General features: G+C 47.9%; 2 protein-coding genes across 7 annotated transcripts in view; both read left to right on the top strand.

The window, feature by feature from the left end:
* Positions 1-12814, top strand: part of LOC118904265 (translation initiation factor IF-2-like) — an 81592-nt gene extending 68778 nt beyond the window's left edge. The window contains exon 5 of the mRNA XM_036870171.1: positions 12687-12814. Coding sequence (XP_036726066.1) covers positions 12687-12753 — 67 coding nt within the window. The 3' untranslated portion in view covers positions 12754-12814. The remainder of the gene's footprint in view (positions 1-12686) is intronic.
* The window catches only part of TRAK1 (trafficking kinesin protein 1), a 102792-nt gene continuing 92235 nt past the window's right edge, over positions 12708-23264 (top strand). Inside the window, exon 1 of one of the 6 annotated variants that reach the window (XM_036870679.1) lies at positions 12708-12983. Coding sequence is in view for 4 of the 6 variants with exons in the window: in XM_036870673.1 (XP_036726568.1) it covers positions 16702-16792 (91 nt within the window). In the remaining 2 variants the exon portion in view is untranslated. Of the gene's footprint in view, positions 12984-16629; positions 16793-23264 lie in introns of those variants that run through there. The other 5 variants (XM_036870682.1, XM_036870673.1, XM_036870675.1 and 2 more) reach the window with 5 other exon arrangements.

The following is a 23264-nucleotide window of genomic DNA, read 5'->3' as shown; positions in this document are numbered from 1 at the left end:
CCACCAGGGAAGCCCGGAACTGCTATTTTTTTCTTTTCTTTTCTTTTCTTTTTTTAAAAATAAATTTATTTATTTATTTAGTTATGGCTGCGTTGGGTCTTGGTTGCTGGACGCTGGCTTTTCTCTAGTTGCAGGGAGCAGGGCCTACTCTTCCTTGTGGTGCACAGGCTTCTCATTGCGGTGGCTTCTCTTGTTGCGGAGCACAGTCTCTAGGCGTGTGGGCTTCAGTAGTTGTGGCTTGCCGGCTCTAGAGCACAGGCTCAGTAGTTGTGGTACATGGGCCTAGTTGCTTCGTGGCATGTGGGATCTTCCCGGACCAGGGCTCGAACCCGTGTCGCCTGCATTGGCAGGCGGATTCTTAACCACTGAGCCACCAGGAAGCCCCAAGTGGAACTGCTTTTGATGCATACTCCTGGGTGTGAGCGACCTCCTTACCCACACGGTCAGAGGCACAGGTTATAACTAGGGGGAAAAGGTGTGCATGTGGGATAGATAACAAGAGAGTATCTCATACTTGTTTTCATTTTCATTTCTCTGATTACTTGTGATTTTTCTCCTGAAAACTATTATTGAATTTTCTCTCATAATGATTCCTACATGAGTATTTTTATTGGGGAGGTTAACATTTTTCAGTGTAAAATGTTCTTCATGGTTTCTTTGAAAGCATTTGTCTTGAAATTGACATTCTCTTATCATCTTAAAATTTTCTTTTTCATGTAGGATTGCTCTTTTTTATGTCCCAACTGGTTTTGAAAAATTTTATATCTACATAAATGGTAAGAGAAGAATACCGTGAACTAAGTTGATGTTGTCATTATGCATTTATTGGTGCGTTTGCCATGTGCTGAGGCATTAAACACATTTGGGTTCAACACCAGCCCCACCTCTAGGTTCTTGGGACCGTGGGGAGTTGCCTCCAGCCCCAGTTTCCCCATCGGCAACTGGAGGAGGGCCATGACGCAGGCCTGCAGGCTGCTCTGAGTTTTAGGTCAGCGTTCCCTGGGGTAATGCACCCGGGCCTGGCCCAGCTCATGGTCACTGCAGTAATCCAGAAGCATTCGTGTTCTTTTCCTTGTTGGAGTCATTATGATTTTTTAAAAGCAAGACTCCACCCGGGGAGTAAGTGCAGTAAAAGCCGGGACCCAAGAAGGGATCCCGTACAGAGAACTGTTCTCTTCCCCTCTCTTCCTCTCTCACCCTTGCCCCGCATTCCTGGGCCTCTGCTTATTATATTACCTTTATCCTTGAGCGTGACAGCTCCGTAGCCACTGTTCTGGCTGGGTGAGGTTTATCACTAACAGGCCTCATGTACTTGCCTTCCCCGTGGATCCCGACTCTCTCTCTCCCCCCATTTCTTGCTCCCCAGAGACCCCACCCCCCTTCGAAGTGACAGCACATGCAGTGTGGGCTGGAGGGCTTCCTCATTTAAGACATCTGAGTCTTCTCAGGGAAAGTTTTCCTCTTCAGAGCAACCGCTTTCCAGCCTGGAATCGCAGAGATTTCCAACAAGCCACCCCACAGGGATTTGGGATGAGCTTTCCACTCCTGCTACCCTGCCCGGCTTTGGCCAGCCTCTGGGGTTCCTCCCTGGACCTGGGAGTGTGGAGAGGACTCTGGTGCAGATCCGGGTTTTCTGATGGGGGTTCGAATTGGGGCAGGGAGCATACGGGCCAGGATGCTCCACCAAGAGCCCCCTCCAGCCTGCCTGCCACCTGCCAGGCTGGCCTTACACTCTCTGGCTGGCAGAATGAAATGTCCAGAGGCCGCTATTTGTCCCGACTTGGTTTGGGAGCGCAGAGCGGCTCTGTCGGCCTGGTGTGCTGGGGAGGCTTGTCTGCAGAGGACCGTGCTGTAGTTATGGGTCCTACACTGGCTTGTGCTACACAATGCTCCCTGAATGTCTTGTTCAGCTTTTAGGGTCTCTTAGGTCTGCTCTGGGCTTGGGCCAGCTGCTCTCACTGAACTCGCTTTGTGCTGCAAGACACGTGAAGGTTCCGTTGGGAATGGAAGAGGAGAGGCAGGCTGTCAGTGAGGCTCTGCAGCTCAGCCTCACAGCGTGGTCTCCTTTCCCTGGAGAGGGAGCTATTTATGGCACGTTATAAATCTGCTGCTGCCAGCCGGAGAGACAGGGACTGTTACGTAAGGCTGTCAGAGCGCGCTGCCTTTTTATTCTCCTTTCTTCCTTGTTCTGGGAGAGGGCGCTGGGCTTACAGAAGGCAGCGTGGCTGGGCACTTCTGTGCTCTGGGTTGTAGCAGAATTATCTTTGGAAACCGGGGAATTTGGTCACATGACAGTTTTCATTCAGTGAGACCTGATCAATGAAATGGATTTGTCCTTACTTCGTAGGCATCTGCAGGGGGCAGTGCCTTGTATTGGTGGGTTTGCTTCTGTCCTCAGCACAGTTTAGAAAGAGAAGGCTGAGTTATGGGACTAAGCTGGGTCAGAGACATTTTTCTCCACTTGACTTGAGTGATGGAAATTTTCTTTGAGTGATTCTTGATTTAAAAAAAAAAAATCGGAGGGATTCACCTTCAGAGCTAGAGAACAGTATGGCCTGAAGAATGGCATTTATTTCACACATGTATGTTGGTGTACGTGGGCGCTTGTGTGTGCCTGGGCATGAGAGCGTGGGAGAGAGAGAGAGAGCAAGGGAGGAAAGACACATGTGAGGGCACCGCACACGTCTCGGGCGCACATGATGGGAGCACTGACGCACCTGTCCGGTGTCCGGTCAGGGGCACGTGATGGGTGCACGTGATGGGGGCCGTGCACGTGAAGGGCGCCACGCACGTGATGGGCACATCTATCAGGTGTCCAGGTCAGGCAGACGTGACAGACACAAGTGAGAGGCGCAGGTGTTGGGCATATGTGCCGGGCACACCCGTGCAGCCCCCATTGTGTGCTCAAGTTCTTCCCTTCAATCATGCCTAGTGGAAACCTTGACAGTATCTGCCTTAGTCTCCAGCTGTCCTGTCCTCTCCTTTTTTAGGGACCCTCAGGTGTGCTCATAGGACTTCACAGAGGGCCCCGATAGCCGTCCTGGAGACCATATGGCATCTCCTTTCCTGTGCCTTTGGTTACCGCATGTGGCTCCGACTTTCTGGCTGTAGTTGCTGATATCAGCTCCTCCAGGTATTCTTCCTCATTCTGTGGGTGGTCACACATGCCCCCTCCCAAGATGCTCCTTCCTTTTGCAGCATGGTATAGCAGTAGTTGAAATTTTTTTTTTTTTTTTTTTAATGAAAGCTTCTTTCTTTCTTTCTTTCTTTCTTTTTGGCTGTGTTGGGTCTTCGTTTCTGTGCGAGGGCTTTCTCTAGTTGCGGTGAGCGGGGACCACTCTACATCGCGGTGCGCGGGCCTCTCACTGTCGCGGCCTCTCTTGTTGCGGAGCACAGGCTCCAGACGCGCAGGCTCAGTAGCTGTGGCTCACGGGCCTAGTTGCTCCGCGGCATGTGGGATCTTCCCAGACCAGGGCTCGAACCCATGTCCCCTGCATTAGCAGGCAGACTCTCAACCACTGTGCCACCAGGGAAGCCCTGAAATTTTTGAGTAAATAAGAAATGCTTCCAGTCCTGCTTCTGCCATTATCTGAGAGAAAACTTTGAGCAAGTCGCTTAACCTTTCCCCACCTCACAGAATAAGAACGGTTCTACCAAGCTATGGCATAGATTTATTTTACGGGACAAATGGCGTTACGCGTGTGAAAGCCCACAGAGAGCAGCATCGTCCTGTAGGGCCAGTGGCTGCTTCTTGGCGGCCCTGCTCTTTCTCCCACCTGACACCGTTGCTGCAAAACTGCAGCTCATCTCCTCCTCCTCCAGCTGTTCAACTCTTACATGATGTTTTCTACTCCTTAGCCCCTTGTCCCGTTGGCCAGAAAAGTCAGATGAAGTGGGGAGTGATATGATGGAGAAGTAGGGGAGGAGCAGACCTGCACAGTCGCCCATCAGCTGTCCGCCAGCCCAACATGGCCCTGGAGGTCAGACCCCCATCTTTGGGCTGTTTGGGGTGTGCATATTTCTTATACAGGCTTGAGTGGTCTCAGTGGGGTCTTCGCTTTGAGTTCCTTTGCCTCTGTTATGGCAAGAGCATTGTTTTGAGAGACACTGGCTAGATGCAGGAGAATGATCATTGGTCAAGGACCCCATGAAATATCTGATTCTCCACTGGACTTCGAACAACTTTAAGCACATAAGCACAATACACTCAGAACTGTAATACAGCAACATCTTTGGAGCCATTCAAATCTAGGTTCACATCCTGGGCGAGTAATTTAATCTCTCTGAGCCTGTTTTCTCTCCTGTAAAAAGCAGATACGGATATTACTTTATAGGTAGTGATCCTTAAACGAGATCATGCATGTAAATGAGCAAGCCCAGTGCCAGACCTGTAGCTCATTTTGCAAGGAGTGCTGGGGCTCTCTGCACTTTCAAAAAGCACATGTTCGTCTTATCACCATGTAAGCAGGCAGCCGTTTGCTCAGAGAAGTAGTTGTAAGATAGCATCAAAGCAAATAGCCCTGGCCAGAGAGGGGGAAACCCTGGTGCCAGTCATGCCTTAAGTCAAGATCCTTTGCGAGCGAGTCAGCCTCAAGCAGGTATCAAGGTTCCGGGGTGCTCACCATGATTTCAAATGGCTCTTTTCCTTTAGGACTATCCACAGCCTGCAAGTTCCTTGGCCTCATGTGATTATTCCTAAGATGGAAACAATGTGGTGAAAAAGTGCCTCCATTGCATGTCCAGGTGCTAAATGCTTGTGACCCCTAAGGCAGGTCTCCAGACTTTTGATTCGGTCTCAGGCCTGCCGTCCTAGGCCTGGCAGGCCATTTCCTTTCATTGTGTCTGCTTCTTCCGGCAGCTTGTCAACCATTGGTGGTACCCACATTTTATAGATGAGACGTCTTGGAACCTGACCCGGGATTGCAGTCAGTAGGGGGTGGCTGGGCTGGGACTAAACCCAGTCCTGTGTGGTACCCATCGTTGGGTCTAAGTCATCTTGCTCTGGGGCTGAAAGGGCCTGGGAGGCTGTGGGCTGACTGTGGTCTGCCTTCTCACTAGGCTTGGGGCTAGTGGGGGCTTCTAACGCATACTGTGCCTTTAGAACCGAAGGCCCTTGTGGGCGGCAAGATTCTGAAGTTGTTCTCTCAAGACTCCTGTCCCCTGGTTAGTCAGTCAAGTAATGATCTAGGTACTGCTATGAGGGGACTTTGCAGATTGAATTAATAAGGCTATTGGTCACATGACTTTAAGATAGGGAGATTGTCCTGGCTTATCTGAAGTGTAATCACACGAGCCCTTAAAAACAGAAAAGGAGAGAAGGAGACTAGAAAGAAGCGGCAGAAGGAGAAGATAGAGTGTGTGAAGGATTCGACATGCTTTGCTGGCTCTGAGATGTAGGGGTCGCATGCAGGGACTGGAGAGAGGCCTCTAGGAGCCCATGGAAAGCAGGAGAAGGAACACGGGCAGCCTCTAGGAACAAAAACTAGCCCCCGGCTGACAGCCAGCATGGAAGTATGGTCTTCAGTCCTGCAACCACAAGTAACTGATTTCTGCCAACAACCTGAATAAACCTGGATACGGGATTTTCCCCGGAGCTCCAGGAAGGAGCTCAGCCCTGCTGATGCCTCGGCTGGAGCCCGGCGAGGCTCGTGTCAGACTGCTAACCTATAGGACTGTGACTTGAAAAATGACTATTTCAAGCCACTAAATTTTTGGCAGTTTGTCACAATAGCAATAGAGGGCTGATACGATCCTGGAGAACAGTTTGTCCCTTTTTGAAAACTTTTGCTGCACTGGGACCTGTTTGTTCAGTATTGCTGAACTGTGACGGTAAGTCAGTCCCCCAGATACATTGGCTGCCTCTGCCCCCCAGACATAAACCTTGAAAGCTCAGGCACCTGGCTGACCACGGAGGGGGTCACCCAGCACGGGCTTCTCCTTGTCACCTGTTGGGCCGCCAACCCCGAAGCTCTGTTCTGGTTTTCTCCTGACAACCTCTGAGTTTGTCCTGGAGGAAGCTCCTCCTTTAGCCCTTGGGAAACAGGTGATCTGTGTTCACAAAGGGCAGTTCTGTCTGCACAGTATCACTTGGCTCTCCTGCCAGAAGTTGCCTACATGTGGGTGGCAGAGGGTTCATGCTAATAGCACTGGGGCAGTGGGGGAAGGGCTGAGTAGGACACAGAAGCCCTCCTGCAGCTCCACCTGTCTGCACTTGGGGTTCCTGGCATGGCTTATCTGCAAGGCCACTGGCTTTCTGATGCTCATTCGGTCTCTTCTTTGTTCAGATGAGGTGGCTGAGGCCCAGAGGAGCGACACCATCCCCTCAGTGTCACACAGCTCTCGGAGTTTTTGCTCAGGTTCTGAGCCACAAAAATCCCATGCTGGAGAGGAAGGAAATCGTGCACACATGTATTCTGTCAGCAGCAAACTGGGTTAGGCTTGAGCAGCTTGGTCAGTACTCTTTGACAGCCTAGGGGCTGGAATCTTTTTTATTTTTTATTTTTTTAGAAGTAAGGGCTTTATTTATTAATTTATTTATTTATTTTTGGCTGTGTTGGGTCTTCGTTTCTGTGCGAGGGCTTTCTCTAGTTGCGGCGAGCGGGGGCCACTCTTCATCGCGGTGCGCGGACCTCTATCGCGGCCTTTCTTGTTGCGGAGCACAGGCTCCAGATGCGCAGGCTCAGTAGTTGTGGCTCACGGGCCTAGTTGCTCCGTGGCATGTGGGATCTTCCCAGACCAGGGCTCGAACCCGTGTGCCCTGCATTAGCAGGCAGATTCTCAACCACTGCACCACCAGGGAAGCCCAGGGTCTGGAATCTTGATCACCAATCGAGGAGAAGAGTGAGGCACTGGACCTGGGCCAAGGGCCCCAGGCGAGAGGCAGGAGATCCCTCTCAGCTCAAAGGCAAAACAAGCTGCCTCCTTGTGTACTTTTTCCTGCTTCTTTTCCTGGCACCTCTTTTGCTGAAAATTTGACCAGGTTGCAGAATTTCTCACTCCTCTGCGAAGAAAAATCTCTCCTTCCCAAAGGCTCCCCAAGCAGAATCGAGTAAGACAGAGGCGCTTTCATCTCTCAGGGCCGTGCACTCTCACTTTGCTTAAGCCTCGTTTGTTCCCTCTGCCTGAAAGAAGCCTTTTGCTTGGTGTGCCAGGGTTGGCCAGAGCCAGAGAGCATCCAGGGCTGTGGCTGCTTTGTTCCTGAACCCCGTGTGAAGCCTCTCAAATGCCTGTGTGCATTAGAGTGAGGGGAAGTAACCAGGTGCCAAGGATCATTTTCCCATGGGGTTCCCATCACTTAGTTCAGACCTGGATTCCCCCTCTTGCTGGCTCTGTGACCTTTGGAAAGTTACTGAACCTCTCTGAGCATTCTTGTCCTCAGCTGTAAAATGGAACTGGTAACAGTACTCAGCTAAGAGGGAGGTGACCCAGCGGCAGGCCGTAGAAGTTAGGGGTTCCAAAGCACTTGACATAGTATCTGGCGCACACCGTAAGTCTCAGCAAAAGTTGATATTGTTAAGATTTTACAGTTGTGCACTGCCTTATAGAATACTGGTGTGGGAAATTGTGAAAATTTAGGAGCATGCAAGGGTCACATCTCTTAGACAGTAAATGAATCATTTTGAGGGGGAGGTGACCACTTTGAGAGTGTGTGAACTTGGAGGGTTGCTGTGTGCTTAGCACTCTGCTGGGTACTTTATTTGCATCTGTGTCCGTAATCAGTTTAACAGTCCGAGAGGTGTGGGTATTATTACCTCAGAGAGGAGGAAACTGAGGCTGGAGACCTACAGGAACTCATCTCTCTCCTCTTCACCCCAAATGATGTTTTGGGGTCGTTGGGGCCATGTGCCGGGTGGCCTCTCCTACAGTGGATGCTTGCCTCCTCTGCAAGTCTGATCAGATGCCTGACTCTGTTTATTTCTGATCCTTGAGCTTTTAGAGATCCTGAGTTATCAGCAGAAAAAATGAATTATGAATAAAAACACTGATAAACAGTTGTCCTAGGAAATTGAGTCCTTACGGTGTCCTTCTCAGCACCACTCAGCACTCCACGGTCCCTGGGTCTCCTCAGAGGGTACCTGCTGTGACTCTTTCTTCTAGAAACTGGGCGAGGGACTTGCAACCCAGATTTTGAGTGGTCTATAAATGAGGCTTCCTGATTCCTGAATTATTGTATGCGGATGATCTTACACGTTTAATCGTGACATCACATTTGGTATATGTTGATCTGTATTGGAAAGGATGAAGTGAGGTTCATTTGAAGCCACTCTGAAGGGCCCATGGGAGGTGGTCTGCGTCCCTGGAACACCTCAGGAGTGTTTCAGAAGGTTTCCCCATTGATTTCTGTGAATCTTCAGGGTTAGCTGTGTGTAATTTGGGAGTTTTGACCCTTTGGTTCCTGTATGGATCATAGAACTACAGCTTCGTAGCTTCAGGAAATCCTCAAAGTCATTTGGACCAAACCCCTTGTTTCATTCATTATTATTTATTCTGCAGATATTTACTCAGTAACTAACAGGTGCCAGGGCCAGCCCATGCTTTCAAGGAGCTCACAGCCTGTGGGAGAGATGAGTCCTGGACAGGGGGTGATGAAGGTATGGAGGTTTGCCAAATACAGAGAAGCTTTCCCCAAAGTCTATTCCATGAAATAAATGCCATGGGACCAGGTATCCTGTGGTAAAAGGTTTCATGATATAATAGGTTTGGAAATGTTGGCATATGAATATTGGCGGAGAGTCCAGAAAGGTGCCTGATTCCGAGAATCTGGAAATTATACTTTCAATGGTAATGATTATTTTGAGAATGTGATATGTACCTGGCATGGATATAAGTGCCTTATGTGGATAATCTTATTTTATAAAATCCAGTGATTTGGGCGGGCCATAATTTATAAACTGTTTTTGTATTGATAGAAATTTAGATTATTTCCCACTAGATTTTCATGGGCTAAAGATTGATCTTTTTACTTCAAGAACGGTTTCTCAGTACTGTGGAATATTATCCAGCCTTTAAAAAGGAATGAAATTCTGACATGCTGCAGCATGGATGAACCTTGAGGACATTATGCTAAGTGAAATAAGCCAGTCACTAAAAGACAAATACAGTAGGATCCCTCTTATAGGAGGCACTTAGAGTAGTGAGTTCATAGAGATACAGATAGACAGCATACAGGTGGCTGCCCGGTGCTGGCAGGAGCGGAAATGGGGACTTATTGGTTAGCGGATACAGTTTCATTTCTGCAAGATGCAAGGTGTTCTGGAGATGGGTTGTACAACAATGTGAATGTACTTAACACTCCTGAGCTTAAAGATGGTTAAGATGGTACATTTTATGTTATGTGTTTGTTTTTAACCACAATAAAACAAAAATACTGTTTTGACAAAAAAATCATATGGTGAGAATTAAAATTCACAAATCATGGGATATGATGGACCTCAAGTTGGTATGCATGTGAATGCTGAATATACACATCTGTGTGCTGAATTATTTTAACTGGGGTTTGAGATGAAAAAAAAATCAACTGGAGTAGTTCTATTCTACTTTAAAAAAAAAAAAGAGGGCTTCTCAAGCTTTTGAAGGCTTTGCCAGTTGCTGCCCATAAAAAGTGGACTTTGGACTTGAATGTGGTTGCTTGAGTTCCCTTTGAGGCTTGAGTGAGCACGGGCTGGTGTCTCCAAAATTTGTTTTTTTGAGAAAATGTTTTCACTTACTTGAACTATTTGGCTATAACAACATGTTTCTGAGTTAGTGTATGACAGCTGTAAGTTGAAGCAAAGGTACTAGGAGGAGGGACAGTAGTAATTTGGGGCTGATTTAGGCCAACTCCCTCATTTTATAGAAGATGAAAGCAAAAGTTGTAAAATCCATGACTGAAGTTCTCTTTAAGAAATCTTTATGTTTTTGACCCTTTGTTTTAAAAACCAGATTGATTGGTGAGGACAGATGGCTACTAGACTCATGGTGATCATTTCATAATGTATGCAAATGTCAGATCACTATGTAGTACACCTGAAACTAACAGAATATGGTATGTCAACTATATTTCAATTTTTAAAAAAAACCCTATTGATTTCAGGGGGGCAATGGCATTTTGCAAAGGGAGAAACTATTTCAAACTTCTGTGTAAGGATCATATAGACTGTGTCGAAGTACAGATTAAAGAAAATTCGAATGAGGGTTCAATCCATTAATGAATTTTCAAAACCTTTTAGAGCCCATGTTCATTACCTACCATTTCTCTGTGTAGAGCATCCTTCCATGCTGATGAATTCATACCTGCTCTGAGACTTCCTTTTTGCAGCTGCAGAGTTCACGTCTCTGTGGCTGCACCGTAATTGGCTCCATCCTCTCTGTTACGTGTTAGCTTGTTCTTAGCCTTTCACTGTGATAAGCACCCTTGGTCTGTGCATCCTCGGGCCAAAAAGCCACATGCATTTAGCCAAGCTGTCCTTCTGAATTTATTACCCCTGTCTCCACTATAAGTTTCTTAAAAGTCTTATCAAATTGAGCATTGTTATAGTTTTTAAATCTTTGTCAGTCTGATAAAGAGATTTTTTTGGATCACAATTAAGGATCCTGAAAATGTTTGGTGTGTGTGTTTGTATACTTTTTTTGGGGGGGAGGGGAGAGAATCTTCATATCCTTTGCCCATTTTTCTTCTTCTAGGCTTCAGGTTTGTGAATAACATGTATTAATTTTAAGTGTCCCTGGTTTAATTTCACTGCCGTGCCTACTTCAGCTTGTCTTTCCCACCTCTGAGTTCTTTTTGTCCATCTACTTATTAGTGATAGCTCACAAGGTGTGGTCCGAGTACTTGCAGCTCCTTGGGAAGAGTGGGGTCGTTATGGCTTTAAATATCTCAGAGTGCCCTATAACAATAGCTTAATTGGTTCCCTTCTGGAAGGTCTTCTAGTCTACCCCCTCAGGCCTCTGCTGCCCAGAATATCTTGGGAGTTCTTCTTGAGAATTCCAGACTTTTTCTTACTGGGCAGCTTCTCCGTTTGTCTGTACTTGAATCACTGAGATGTTGTCAATACAATCCTGTTTTTCTCTCTGGTTCCCTGTCACTTTTCACCAGGGATGTACAGGCTCCCATACCTCTTCCCACTTTATATCTGTGTGTTCATTTTAGTGACGGCAGGGAGTTTATCACCATTTACAATAGGAACTCTTGGTGTATTTTGGTAAATAACTTCGTATTGAGGGCTGTAGTTTCCCTTCATCACTGACTATACCATGTCGAGTAAATCTCTGTTAACTTTCCTCTTTTTTCTCTTTTTTTCTTATTAAAAAAAAAAATGAACTGTAAATGTATCATTACTAGAACAATAATTCTCAAACTTTCTTGGTCCCAGGAAAATGATTGAGGATCCCAAAGAGGTTTTGTTCATGTGTGTCACCTTGATTTACATATATTGTATTAGAAGTCAAAGCAGAAAATTTTAAACCACAGGGACTCAGAAGTACACATGCCCTTCGTTAACCTTCAGAGCAAAGGCATCATCACACATCATGGAAGTCTCTGGAGAGCTCCATCGTACCATCTATGAGAGAATGAGAGTGAAATTACCTTAGAAAATCATTTTGACCTTGCAGACCGTTTAAACTAGTCTCAGGGAACCCCAGGGGTTCTCAGGCCACACTTTGAGAACTGTCGTGCTAAAGAATGTTTCTCAGGCTTTCTGTCTTGTTCATGATGGTCATGTTTGGCATTTTTTCTGGGTATCTGTGTGCATACCCACAGTATGTGGTATGTGGAGGTGGGCTGGGAGGAAAGAGGCCGTGGCTGAATTGAAAGTTAATGTCTAAGGCAGTAGCGCTCTCCTGAAATGTGTGGAGACATCTCTTGCATGTAGGTTCGCTGTTACTGGAACCAAGTGGGGTTCTCAGTAGCCTCTGCCGTACACCATCCCTTTTCTAGCAGGTGTTTTTTAGGCCCATCCAGATTTTAAGCGGGGGTGTGGACCCTGGGTCAGGCTGATGTTGCTGCAATGGCCTCTAGAGAGAGTGACCTGCTAATCCCCAGAGTCTTAACCTGCTGCCCTTGGATCCCCGAGAGCCTATGAATGGGCTGATCTTCCTGAACCTGCGTGTGTTTTTTTGGCATAAGGTCTGCAGTGTGCATCATATTCTTAAAGGAGTCTTCTAGTTTCATGCCGTAGCTTAAGGTTGGGGCATGCCTTAAAGTTCTTGGAGAGTTGAGAATGTACGGTGGTTGGAAAGGGTTTAAGAGAGATATCACATCTTACATAATTCAGTATACAAAAAAAAGATGCCTTTTTTTTAGAGGGATGCATGTCTTCCCCAGGATGCTCATGCATATCTCTTCCCACCATCCATGTGGCTGCCAGGTGACCTGGGTATGCTCATTTCAGGGTAGGTGTCATCATTTTAGTTGTGGTCCAGTCTGTTGATTTGCTTAGAGCTGCTTCAAGACAGGTTTCAGTTAGTAAATGAAGCCACACACTCTGTATTTTGTTCTATACCGGTACCTGATTGGTTGAATGGAACTTCACTTGCCATTCTTTTATCGAAACTGAAGAATTCAATTGGAAGTACCTTGGCTTGAAGGAAACAGAATTTACAGTCTGATCCCACATCATCTCGGGGTCCTTATTTTCTGAAGATTCTGTTCTTTTTTTTTCAGAGACTCTAAGTCACTGAGCTCCTCTCTCTGGATTGTCCCGTAGATTCCCCGTGAGGAGCCGCTGCTGGTGTGCCAGACCTCCTGGGGGCCGTCTGCCCGACTGCCCCTGACTCCGGCAGCGGGGTCCCCGATGGCAGTGGGCGCCTCCCCGTGAAACCTGCCAAGCTGGACGCCACAGCTCTGCACGACGACACTTTGGCCAACTCCGTGCCCCCTTCGGAGGCGTCCAACCATGCAGTCCTAGCCTGCAGCCCGGGCATCCCTGAGGAACACTATGTAAGCGAGGCTGTGGAAGATGCTCCCGGCTGCAGAGGGTACCGGGATGCCTGCACCATCACTGGTAAGGGCGCCTCTCCCCGCCAGGGACGGTGGGGGAGTCAATGAGGACCGGGGAAGGGTGGGGCCGTAGGAGTGGGTCCCGGGGGAGGGATGTGGAGAGTGGGGAGGGACTACCAAAGTGCAAAGAGTCCGAGCTTTGGGATCATGAGACCGGCCATCCAGAACTGACCTGTCTGGGATGAAGACAGCACCTCATAGAATTGTCGTGAAGGTTAGAGGCGGGATCACTGAACCTTGAGCAGCGTCCCTGGCCCGTAGTGGGGCTCAGTGTGGTTTGGCCCCTTGCCCCTCTCTCTGAGGCTCAGTTTCTTCGGACATAAGATAGGTGTAATGGAAATATCATGCCGTGATGCTGTGGGCTGCAGCAGTGGGGAGCTCCCTGCAGCGCCCTTCGTACACTGTCAAGTTTTGCACAGACAAAAACTTTGTCAAGTTTTGTCAGTCATGCCTTCCCAGTGTCTTGAGAACAGGGCACTGGCAACAATCTGCTATTCAGGCACATTGTAGCGGAGCTCTCACTTGTGTCTTTCCTCAAGGGATCATTGAGACAACTGCCTGGAGCCAGCACAGGAGGGGGCTCTGAGTGGGAATGGTGTGGGATGGTGTGTGGAACAGCAGTGAGGGGCATAATGATAAATCCAGTTGCGTTCGTATCGAAGTTTTTGCCCAGTTCTCGTCTTGTCTGCATTGTTTGCTTTCATACTGCTGTTTGAAATAATGCCCAATGACAGTTTAAAAGGTGCAGATTTGCTTCCAGTAGCTTTTCCCTGTTCTCTCTCCAGTTAGGCATTGAGGGCCCCCAGCCCCACCCCATGTCAAGAGCTTCCTGGGTGTGAGGGGCGTGGAGGTGCCGGGATCCCAGCCGAATGCCTGGGAGCTGAACCCCTGAGCTCCCGGTTGCACCAGGGGCCTCCCCTCCACTTGTGCACTAAATCCTACCGCTGCTTGCCTGTCCCCTGAAGGACACGCTTCCGGCCCCTGCCCTCTCTCTACTACACCATCCGTTTCTCCTTGCTCCTGGATCTTTCCTGTTAGCACAAAAGCATGCTATCATCTCTCCCTTCTTAAAAAGAATCCTTCTTTGCTCTGCTTTCCCTGCAGCTAGCGTCTGTGTCTCTGCTCTTCGGCTTGCTCTGTTTTTTCTCCTGTGTCCACCGCGAGCAGGCTTGTGACCCCACCGTGCCCCCAGTGCTGACGGCCTCGTTCGGTTCAGGGGTCCATCCTTAGCCTTTTCAGCAGGAGTTGACACTGCCAACCACCCCCTTCTGGAAATACGGTCCTCCCTTGGCTTTGGGTCCCAACCTTGCTAGCTGCTCCCCTCTGGGAACCTTGGGGGCCCCGGGACTCAGCCCTTCACTGTCTCGAGTGCCCCACGCCCTAAGTGATCTCACGCGGGCTCCGGGATTTAGAATCTGCTTCTACACTAAGCACTCTCCAGTTCCTGTCCTCAGACTGGACCTTTGCCCCGAAGGCCAGATGTGTCGGTCTGACTCCACATAACAACACTTTCACTTGGACGCCTGATGGGCATCTCTGACTAACTTGGCCAGAAATGAACTCCTGATTTCCCCCTCCACCTGCTTTCTTTGCGGTCTTTCTAAATGGTACTTACATCCTTCCAGTTGCCCAGGCCAGAAGCCTTGGAAGCATTCATGACCTCTGTATTTCTTTCAGACCCTGGTTTGCTGGGAAGTCTGTTCAGACTCTTTGTTCCCAGTGTGTCCAGAGTTTGACTGGTTCTCACCAGCCCCACAGTGACTACCCTGGTCTAAGCTGCCCTCATCTCACGCCCGGATCATTGCAGTGGGCTCCTCACTGGGCCTCCTGTTTCCCTCCTTGCCTCTGTGCAGTCCAATCTCTGCCCAGCCAAAGGAGTGGCTTTTTAAATACAACGTCAGGTGGTTTAAGTCTTGTGCTCCAAACCTCCAGCGGGCTCCCTTCTGACCGTGGCCTCAGTGACAGGGCTCCCGGTGCCCCTTTGACCTATCGCCTCTTCACTCGCTCCATTCCAGACATACCGGCCTCCTCACTAATTCTTGGAGACACCCGGAACATCCCACCTCAGGGCCTTTGTTCTTGCTGCTGCTCAGCACCTGGATCGCCTTAACCCCAGATGTCCTCCTGATTCCTTCTTTACTTTCTCCAAATGGCATTTCCTTAGAGGCCTTTGGTGACTCACCTGCATAGAGGGTGGTCCACACTCACCTTCCCCATCTCCCTTACCTGCTTTAGCTGTCTCCCCATACTTAGCTGTGAGTACTACATGTTTGTATGTCGTTGACCAAACTTGCAGTAGAATAGAAACTCGCTAAGGGCAAGGACTTTGTGCACCACTGAGTCCCAGTGTCTGAAAGAGCGCCTGCCTGTGGCCAGTGCTCAGTAAACATTTGCTGAATGAATGAGTTGTGTCATTTAATTAGTACTGCATCCCCATTAAGTGGAGACTGTTTAGGTAAAGAGACTAAATCAGGAAAGGTTCAGACTGTTTAGGTAAAGAGACTAAATCAGGAAAGGTTCAGACTGTTTAGGTAAAGAGACTAAATCAGGAAAGGTTCAGCATCCGGCCTAAGATCCTGAGCTCTAAGGGGCGGGGCTTGCATGTAGGTCATGACCCCCAGCGTATGTGTTCCCTGCCACCTGCCCCCCCCCACCAAGGAATACTGTCCAGTTGGTGGGGACATAGATGAGCGAGTAGAAATAGGCTGTGCAGAATGGTTACACCAGTGATAAGCACAGCACATGGGAGAGCATCAGGGAGGGTGCCTGGGTGAGCCTTGGAGGGGAGAGGATCCGGGAGACTAGGAGGGCTTCTCGGAGGAGGCAGTGTCCCAAATGCGTCTTCATTTGTCTAAACACACAAGCTAATCACTGGGATTCTAGTGGCATCTGTGCCAGTGAAATCCGGGAAACATTTAGCTTGTGAAAGTAGTTTCGATTTGAACATGACAACCGAGGGCAAAGTAATGGCAGAATTGCAGTGCTGAAACTTCAGACGCTATGGGGCACGGTAACTGGGGGTTCTTTGCTGGAACCTGTGTAGCAAGCACCTTAGGACAGCTGAGAAACAGCTCAGTGCTGTCACGTTTGGCAGTGGCTTGGTAAACAGGAGGGTAAACACAGACACTGTTACGTGTTTAAGGTGCAGCCAGACAATGCAGAGCACGCTCAGGTTCAAGTCTTATTTGTCGGTCACTGAGAGGAAGACACAAGACAGAAAACATTTTCCAGAGACCTGGAGTTTCTCCGAGAATGCGTATGTGGACTCCGAGGGCTTTGCCAAGTGCAGTCCTGGGAGACCGTTTGGCACCCGGCCTCTAATAAATCCACGCCACCCACAGTTCCTGGGGAGCGCTGAGATGAACAGCAGGCTTTTTGTTCCTCTTTAATTTTTAGGCAAAGCCCAAATGCCCATCACAAAGCCCTGCTCCCCCTCTCCCTCCCCTTACCCTCAACCTAGGGATATCACATTTTGGGGTGCGTCATTTTCTGCTTGGGGCAGTTTAACAAGATGAGCCGATAGGGTGCCCACACGCTGCCTCTAGTTACGTAACCCATTGTGCTTCCAGGGCAGCGAGTAGTCTTAGGATTTGCCCCAACAAGCAGGCTCAGAGAACTGCTGAGTAGGTGCAGGAGCTGGCTGTGCCGAGGTGCTGCCTGGGTTGGGTGCTAATGGGGGATCACTGTTCGCTCTGAATTGCCGTTGGAGTTTCTTTCTGCACATGGCATTGGTATTTCAGTTTGGGCAGCCCGTGAGGGCCCAGCCTCTGCCAAGACTCTGCCCAGGCAGGCTCCTTCGGACAAGCTCATGCGGTAAGTGTGTTTGCCCGGCATGTCCACTGTTGCTTTTCTTTGTGAAAGTTGTGGCCGGAAGGGTGAAAAGGCCACAGGGAAAGTTGTTTCTCTCCTGTTCTGTTCGGCTTGGCAGGTTGTGCTTGGACCTGGGGTGGGGAATTGCAGTATCGAGTTATTGACAGGCAGAGCGGAGGGACCTTGGAGGTTGCTCACCCCTCAGCCCCTCATCCAGGCGCAGGGGAGGCAGGTGGCCCCTTCAGGGCCATGAGCAGCGGGTCTGAGTTGGGACCAGGCTTCTGGACTCCACCACCTCGCTCTTTGAAATTCTCTGCAGCGGCTGACCACAATCTCTGAGGCCCCTTCTGGCCTCTCCTACTGATTTTCCTGATCCTGTGTCTTATCCTGGTTTCTTAAAGCTTCACCTGGTGTCTGGGTCAGCAAGGAATTTTTCAGGAGGTGAAGAACAGAGTCAGGCAGGGTCTCCCCCCCCACCCCCTCTTCCCTCTTTTCTGCCCCACTTTTCTTTTTTTCTGTACGAAATGTGCTTGGCCCTGTACCTCCATCCACACCCCGGTGACGGCGAGCTTGCTAATCAGTTCTGCTCTGGCTTGTCTCTTGATGTGGGGCTGAAGTTTCTCCTCACTTCCTCCAGGCTGATCAGAGTCTGATGATTGATGACCCGTCTGCTTTCTGTCCTGTCTATATGCTGTTACTCACAATCTGCTGGGCCACGAGCCAGTGAGTTCCTCAGAGGCATGAGCTCCTCTTGCCCTGTTCCATTCAGTTTTAGGTTTCAAGACAGATGAGACTCTGGATGGGAGATTATGGAGATGCTGTGGGGTGTGTGTGTGTGTGTGTGTGTCTGTGTATTTAAAGTATTTTGAGGCTTGTTCGATAATTCTGTTCAACTAGCATCTGTTCGAAGCCAGCTTTTTGCTGGTGTCCGTAGATGAGCTCTGGTCTCTCCCTCAGAGCCCTGGAGGTGGGCAGAGGTGGAAATGACTCGCTGTGACCCCGGACAGGATTGCTGCCACTATGCTTATGGGAACTGTCCTGTCTGGTGTCCTTGTCATTACAGGGCCACCATTTCAGATTTGTTCCTTTTCTATCACTGATTTAAAGCCATCAGAGTTGATGATTTGTCCTCTGAAAACATGCTCAAGTTAAAGTATTATGGACTTCTTTTATGAATTGAATGTAAAATCTTGCTTGTCAATTCCTGTCTAGTATAAAATTTTCACTGTGTTTTCCACTGAAAATGTATGATGTAAATGGTACTTACTTGGCTAAGTGAAACAGAAAAGAATGGACAGTGAAACATCCCTTCTTTCACAGAGGGCGAAAACGTCAATTAGAATCTAGGGAATTACAAGTTTTTTTCAAATTTATAATTTAGAAATGTTCTTTGCTTCTTCTCTCAGTGGAATGGCCCCTGTTTAGCAGTTGGTTTGTTTTTGCAAATGCAGTGCAGGAGGAGGGCCTTGTTATGCTGATTTTAGAGCTAACACTTAATCTTCAGCAAAACACAAAACATTCACATTTGCCTTTTAAACATGCTGTAAATGATTTTGGGAGTTACCAGCTGACCTTGCTTCTCCTCCGTTCCTCATCCTTAGGTGAGTGGGTAGAATATTTATCACACAAGGTTTTGACATATACTGTAAAATTTAGTTAAAATGTTTTAGTAAGATTCTTGACATGCGATTGGGAGGCTACAGTTGCAGGTGCCTGCTATATTTTTATCCTCCTAATTGGTTTCGTTCTGAATTTGAAGCAGGTTTTTAACGCACCTAATGTATTGGTGTTAGTCTTTGCCTCCTTTAAACCATTTTGGGAAGCTGGCCAGTAATAAATTACAATAAAAATAAAGAGTAATCTTATTAAAGAATTGATCAGGGGTGCTTTGCAGGGGCTTCAGAACATTGATCCCAGCCACAAATAGTATTCCTAAGGGTGTTTTTTTTAGATGCCAAGTTTTCATAATGGATTTACATTAATCTGTTTTGCAAGTATTAGAGCAAGTGTCACTTCACACACACTTTGTTCAAGATGCTCTTTAGTGGGACCGGAGCGGCCAGATTTGGGCCTCTGCCCTCAGCACCCCGTGTGTCCCACTCCGCGGAGGTTTGCTCTAGGGGCTTGCCAGGGATTCAGCAAGAGAGGGCGCTGGGTGTGCCTTGCAGCTGGGTTTGGATGTTCCCCCAGCCACACAGTTCACTGGTGACTCTGGGACTCACGGCCCAGAGAAACTTGACTTTCTTCTCTGACGTCTGATCTTGCGTGAACACTGACAAACTCGAGCAAATCAAGTGCAACTATTACGAACAGAAACTTTGCAACTGTAATTAGACCTGGAACAAATCAAGTTTCATAAATCTTGTATTAGTCAGGGCTTTCCTGAGAAAACCAATAGGAGATAGATAGATAGATAGATAGATAGATATCATATTGTAAGGAATTGGCTCACACAATCATGGAGGCTAACAGTCCCAAGATCTGTAGTTGGCAAGTTGGAGACCCAGGGGAACCGGTGGTGTAATTCCAGTCCAAAGATTAGCAGCCTCGACATCCTAGGGAGAGACACTATTTCAGTTTGAGTCCAAAGGTAGGAAAAAGCTGATGTCAGCTGGAGGGCAGTCAGGCAGGAGGAATTCTGTCTTACTCGAGGGAGAGTCAGCCTTTTTGTTCTATTCAGACCTTCAGTGGATCGGATGAGCCCTGCCCACGTCATGGAGGGGAATCTGCTCTACTCAGTCTACCGATTTAAATCTTAATCTCATCCAAAAACACCCACACAGAAACACCCAGAATAACGTTTGGCCAGATATCTGGGTACCCCATGGCTCAGTCAAGTTGACAGCCATCACAGATCCTAGCAATGGCTGACACTTATTGAGTAGTTGCTCTGTGCCCGGCAGGCTTCCAGGCAGTGCTCTGGAAACTCACTTTTTTCTCAGCACAATCCTGCCAGGCAGGTACTGTTACCACCCTCACCTTTAAGGAGGTGCAGAGTGGGGTGGCCTGTCCTGTCATGTAAACCAGGCATCCTTGGGTTTACAATCCAGTAGTGTTGTTTTCTGACCCTATTTAACTTCCTTCACTGTGGATTTTTCTCTTCTAATAATCTCATTTAACTAGGGTTTTAAATGATAAAAGTAACACATGCAAATGGTAAAACTTGGAATTGTACCAAAGCATAGTCAACGTAGGGTAACAGTCATTCTTCCATCTGTACAGTTTAACCATTAAAAAAAATCATTCCAGGAAGCTTTTATGCACATAATTCCTTTTCTAAAAATACACGAATGGGACCATACCATATACCCTAATCTGCATTAAAAAAAAATTAACTATTACTTATGATTGTTTCATTACAGTACATAGAATATTGCCTTATGCTTTGCAATGGCTCCACAGTCACTCGTTTGGCTGTATCGTTATCATCTCCAGTTATTTAAACCAGCTGTTCTCAGACATGTTTTTTTTTTTAATAACAAACGTTGTGTAGTTCCTCCTTTATTAATCAGAAATTAATAGGTAACGAATCCCTCTAAACACATCATCTTGGAAGAACCGGTGTAATGCCTTACTGTAATGTAAAGGAGAAACTAAATTAAAATGATGGAGCCTGGATTCTGATTGTAGCTTGGTGGACCTGGCCTCATTAGGGTACGTAGTAAGCAGGCAGGCACTGCCCCTGCAGGCAGGGTTGCTGTGCAAGTAGCAGCTATAAGGGCAGGGAGTTAATCACACTCGCCACTCAGCGGCCAAAAAAGAGCCTCTGTTTTTTTTTTTTTTTTAATTTTATTTATTTATTTTATTTATGGCTGTGTTGGGTCTTCGTTTCTGTGCCAGGGCTTTCTCCAGCTGTGGCAAGCGGGGGCCACTCTTCATCGCGGTGCGCGGGCCTCTCACTATCGCGGCCTCTCTTGTGGAGCACAGGCTCCAGACACGCAGGCTCAGTAATTGTGGCTCACGGGCCCAGTTGCTCCGCGGCATGTGGGATCTTCCCAGACCAGGGCTCGAACCCGTGTCCCCCGCATTGGCAGGCAGATTCTCAACCACTGCGCCACCAGGGAAGCCCAGAGCCTCTGTTTTTGTCAGTCCCCTCTTGACAGATGCTTTAAGTTGTTTCCAGTGTTTGCTCTTTAACAGTGCTCCAAGGAACAGCGTTCTTGCATGCGCATCTTTTGGGTCACTTACCCTGCGTGTCTGTGGGCTAACAGGAAATGTGCATTTAGGATCTTGTGCGCATCACAGCACGGCCCTCCAGAGAGCCTGCACCCATTAAGTGCCCAGCATCCACGTGGGGAAGTGGCAGTCTCTGAGTTTGATCAACCATTTTCATCACGGTTAATCAGATAGTCATAAAAAATGGTATTTCATCTTATTTTGTTTCTTTTTAATTATGAATGAGTCTCTGCCTCCTTTCTGTTCTATTTCATTTTCTGCAAACAGCCTGTTTTTTGTCTTTGCTCATTTTTCTAGTGGGTTGTTGGCCTTTAAGAGGTATTCTTGAGATTTCGTTGTGTGTACAGAGGGTAGGGCAGTGTGCCAGGTTGAGATTCTTTTATATTTCGGAAGAGGAAAAAATGTCTTGAAAATAGTTACACAGATTACGATTTAACTATGACTATGTTTGATATTCACAGAAGTACAGGGTGCTAAGAGATTGTGTAAAGGGGATTTCTGAAGTGGCATTTCTTCCTCTTTTTTTTTGGCCACGCCACGTGGCTTGTGGAATCTTAGTTCCCTGACCAGGGATCCAACCCAGGCCCTTGGCAGTGAAAGTGCAGAGTCCTAACCATTGGACCACCAGGGAATTCCCTGAAGTGGCATTTCTAAGAAGGTTTCTGTGGGGGAGTAGTCTTGGCAGAAATCTGAAGGATAAGTAGGAGTTAGCAGGGAGGGAGGGAGGGAAAGAGCATTCCAAGCAGTGAAAATAGCATGAGCAAAGGCCCTGTGGTGGGAAGATACTGTGATAATAGGAGCTAACATTGATAGAGCACTTATTATGTGCTAGACACTGTCTTAAACACCTTTTGTGTCTAACTTCGTTTAATTCTCATCTGTTAGTTATCTCTTGCTGTGTAACCAACTTCCGCAAACCTTGGCAGCTTGAAACAACAAACGTTTATGGTTTCACCTATTTCTGTGGGTCAGGAATTGAGGAGTAGCTTAGCTAGGTGGCTGTGGCTCAGGGTCCCTTGTGAGGTTGCAGTCAAGGTGAAAGCTTGCACAGTGGAAAACAGTCTGGTAGTTCCTCAAAAGGTTCAACATACTAGTTACTGTTTGACTTACCAATTCTACTCCTAGTTATGTCCCCAAGAGAAATGAAAACATAATTCCACACACAAAACTTTATGTGAGTGTTCCAAGCAGCATTATTCACAGTAGCCAAAAAGTAGAAGCAACCCAAATGTCTATCATCGGATGAATGGGTAAACAAAGTGTGGTATATTCATACCATGGAGTATAGATAGTTCAGGAATAAAAAGGAATGAAGTACTGATGCATGCTATGGCATGGATGGCCCTTGAAAACAGTATGCTTGGTGAAAGAAGCCAGACACAAAAGGTCACATGTGAAATGTCCAGAATAGGGAAATCGATAGAGACAGGGGCCAGCAGGCTTTCTGGTTCCAGAGGGCGCTCTTGGAGAACTTTTACTTAAAGTTTTCCTTTCTTCTCTCCTTTTCTTCTTTCTTCCTCTCGCCACTGCGTCCCCCTTCTCTCCACCTCTTTCTTTTTCCTCCCACTCCTTTTCTCTCCTCCGTGCTACCTGTTTCCCCATCTCCCTACTCCTTCCCTTCTCTCCTTCCTTTCCCTGCTCTTCCCCTCCCCCACTGCATAAAAAGAAACAGTTACAGTTTTTTCTTTTTTGCCCTGTAAAAAAATTTTACAAGGGAGGTGGATCTCAGTTGGTGAAGACTTGGTAAGCCTCGCCGTCCCGTTCAATCAGAACCTCTTAGGTAAAGACAGCAGGTTACAGGCAGTGCTGCGTTAATGTTCTTTAGTGTTTTCCAGCATGTGGAAGAGGTGAGGTTGGCCTGTTGTAAAGGTGGCCCTTTCCGCTGTAGTGTCTTAGGTAACAGGCTTCCTGTGATAATGAAGGGCTTTGTAATGCTCATTGGGAAACACGGGGGTTTTGCTAGAAGCAAAACCGTGAAGGTGTCGTGGTGCGTGGTGTCGTGGAGGTGTGAGCTTGCAGGTGAGGGGATGGAGGGAGGAGGGCCTGTCTCACTCTGCCTGCAGTCTCTGTGCAGGACATCTCCTGAATTCTTAGATGGAGGTAAATGGGCAGGGAGAGGAATGGAGTGAAGAGGAGGCCTGAAGGCTGGGAGTTCTGGGAGTCTTCGGGAGGGACGTGACCTCTGGGAGAGGAGGGAAGGAGAGAGGGCCAGCCCACTCCCGCTCTGGGCGCCTGGAAGCTGCGCAGAGGCTGTGTTACCCTAGTTTACCGCCCAGGGAGAGGCTGTTTCAGACCCCAT

Source organism: Balaenoptera musculus, chromosome 11, assembly GCF_009873245.2.
Source record: "Balaenoptera musculus isolate JJ_BM4_2016_0621 chromosome 11, mBalMus1.pri.v3, whole genome shotgun sequence".
NCBI classification, from domain to species: domain Eukaryota; kingdom Metazoa; phylum Chordata; class Mammalia; order Artiodactyla; family Balaenopteridae; genus Balaenoptera; species Balaenoptera musculus.
This window is presented reverse-complemented; position numbering and strand designations above follow the sequence as displayed.